The 2500-nt window shown below is 34.2% G+C and overlaps 1 protein-coding gene across 1 annotated transcript in view; it reads right to left on the reverse strand.

Annotated features, from left to right (window-relative positions):
- The window catches only part of LOC122243975 (tRNA (guanine-N(7)-)-methyltransferase), a 10330-nt gene extending 9412 nt beyond the window's left edge, over window positions 1-918 (reverse strand). The window contains exon 1 of the mRNA XM_043001751.2: window positions 754-918. Coding sequence (XP_042857685.2) covers window positions 754-830 — 77 coding nt within the window. The 5' untranslated portion in view covers window positions 831-918. The remainder of the gene's footprint in view (window positions 1-753) is intronic.
- Between the last annotated feature and the right edge of the window lie 1582 nt (window positions 919-2500).

Below are 2500 nucleotides of genomic sequence, written 5' to 3' on the forward strand. Positions count from 1 at the left end.
CCCTACAGGCACAGAGACACATTGTAAACACTGGCCATGGTTTGAGTCACCAATACATCTATATGATATATCAGCAAATTGATACTAAATAGTAGTTGGTCTAATAGACCATCATAACTGAAGGAATATATAGCTTGTAGTTTCAAAAAATGGAAAAATGAAGTACAAGAGAGATCCAGTTCCATGGAAATGTGAGTCACCAGTAAAAGATTTCTATTTCACTGATCTCATCCTATTGTTGCCTGTGAAATTTTGGTACCTCATTAGATGACACCTTCAGTGACAAAAGTTTTTTTTTATCATTTTTATCATTTTTATTTATTATACTGGCTGCGTTCCATCTATATACACTTGAAAGTTACTATGTTGATAGGCCTAGTGTCAAGCAAACAACATGCCCTCCACCATTGGGGATAGGTAACCACATACTCTTGATAAGACAGAGGCAAGTAATTGGATTTATCATTATATTATTAGAGATGTGTATTTCAAGTGAAACATTTGATTTGATCAATATGGAAAATCTTCTTACTTTGGCAAATTCGAGGCAACCAATCCAAACTTTGCCCTCTAGGCACCTAACCAAACTTTGCCTATTCTAATATATTGCCACCTCATTATAAATTATCTATTAAAGGTAATATAAGTTTACTTCACCCTTAATCATACTTAATAACAATTTATTGGGCACAGGTTATCTTGAAAAAGTCTTCGTTTTTATGAAACATTGAGTATAAGAATATACACACTTACTAATCAAAGTTGTGGTCAGCAATGGGATTAGAATGAGCCCTTTGTCGATAATATTTCTTCTGTGGTAGTTTAGGCATCCTTATTGCATAAACTTGTTCAACTTTTCAAACAGAATGCATACACACGTGTCGACTCTTTTCTGCTTATTAGACGCAAAGAAAACGCTATAAACAAATCTTTAATGGTAGACTCAAGTAAATAAATACATTGATTTCCGATTCTTTTATTGGGAGTTTTCTTTTTCGCTTCATTGCACCTTAAAATTAATATTAACATTAAAATGAATTTAAAATGTTCTAACACGTCATTAACGAATATATCGATAATCAATCAGTAAAGTAATGGTTCACAATTTCGTGAAATGAAGTCATAATTAACATCTTTTCGGGATACCAATCGTCTGAAGGTTTTTTTTTTATCACATGTGCGCTCTTCTGCATCTTCATTGAATTGTATTCCGGTACTAAATGACAGGGCTAACAAATAAATAAAGATAGAAAGTATATGTATCCGTGACTGCATACAAAACGAGTATTTGATTACCATAACTTCATTCACTGCCGAATTTGTATATATGCATTATTTTATATGCATGGTAAAATGTAACAAAATGTCACATATAAAAACACTTGAGCAAAATTGCCTATATTTAAATGCATACGTCATTAATAAACGTGCATTTCCGGTATACAATGTGAACCCACACGATAAATGTTGGTAGTTATCCACCCTTTGACTGTTTTTGGGTTGGTAAAAGTAAATAAATTAGGACGATGAAAAGTGGACAGAGACCTTTTTTTTCTTACATGAAGGGAAGTCTTTAAAGGGACAATGTAAATGCAAATAAACGAATGATAACACACACACACACACACACACACACACACACACACACACATATATATATATGTATATATAAATATATATATATATATATATATATATATATATATATATATACCGTGTGTGTGTGTGTGTGTGTGTGTGTGTGTGTGTGTGTGTGTGTGTGTGTGTGTGTGTGTGTGTGTGTGTGTGTGCAGTCTAGGAATTATGGGACAGGGAACAAGAGTTTTATTCTCCACTTCCATTCACCAAGCCTCCTCTTCTCAACTACAACATATTGAAAGCAGCTTAGCAACACACGGTTTGACACTCAATAATCATATCTGTTTTGAAGATTTGTGTTACTAGTTACGGCGAGATATAGCTGAACACAAATACAATAATGTACAAAGCCATGTGGCGATGGTTTGTCTTCACTATCCTTATGCCAGAGGGACAGTGGTAACGGTTTCTAATTTCTGAATCAGTTGGCAAGAAAATATGCCAAGCAAAATTTTAGCAAAAAGGTGCGTCATCAATGCAAGCGAAAGCGTACTCTGTACCACCTCCACTCATTAAGCTGCAGCTTCTCGATCAAGACACTTAATTTAGGGCGAGCCCAGGGAGGGTGGCTTTATTGTCATAAATTGGGAACCCTCAGCTGGTAATAATGTAATATATGGATATACTAGACAGCATTGTAAATACGGCTTTGCTTAAGCTGGTAATAACATATCAGCTAAATAAAGTTTATGTATAATTTCCTGTAAATTTTCATGTACATGTATGTATGTACCTTTTTTTCTATACTAAAATCATGAAGGCCTATATCTGCTGCTTACTCCAGAATTAACATGAAATTGCTATAGTTTGCTTCCTAATAAACACCCCCTGATATTGGTGCTTGGTTCCCCCTAATAACATA

The sequence above is a fragment of the Penaeus japonicus genome, unplaced genomic scaffold, assembly GCF_977035675.1.
Source record: "Penaeus japonicus unplaced genomic scaffold, GWHDUDI00000001_assembly GWHDUDI00000013, whole genome shotgun sequence".
Lineage (NCBI taxonomy): Eukaryota > Metazoa > Arthropoda > Malacostraca > Decapoda > Penaeidae > Penaeus > Penaeus japonicus.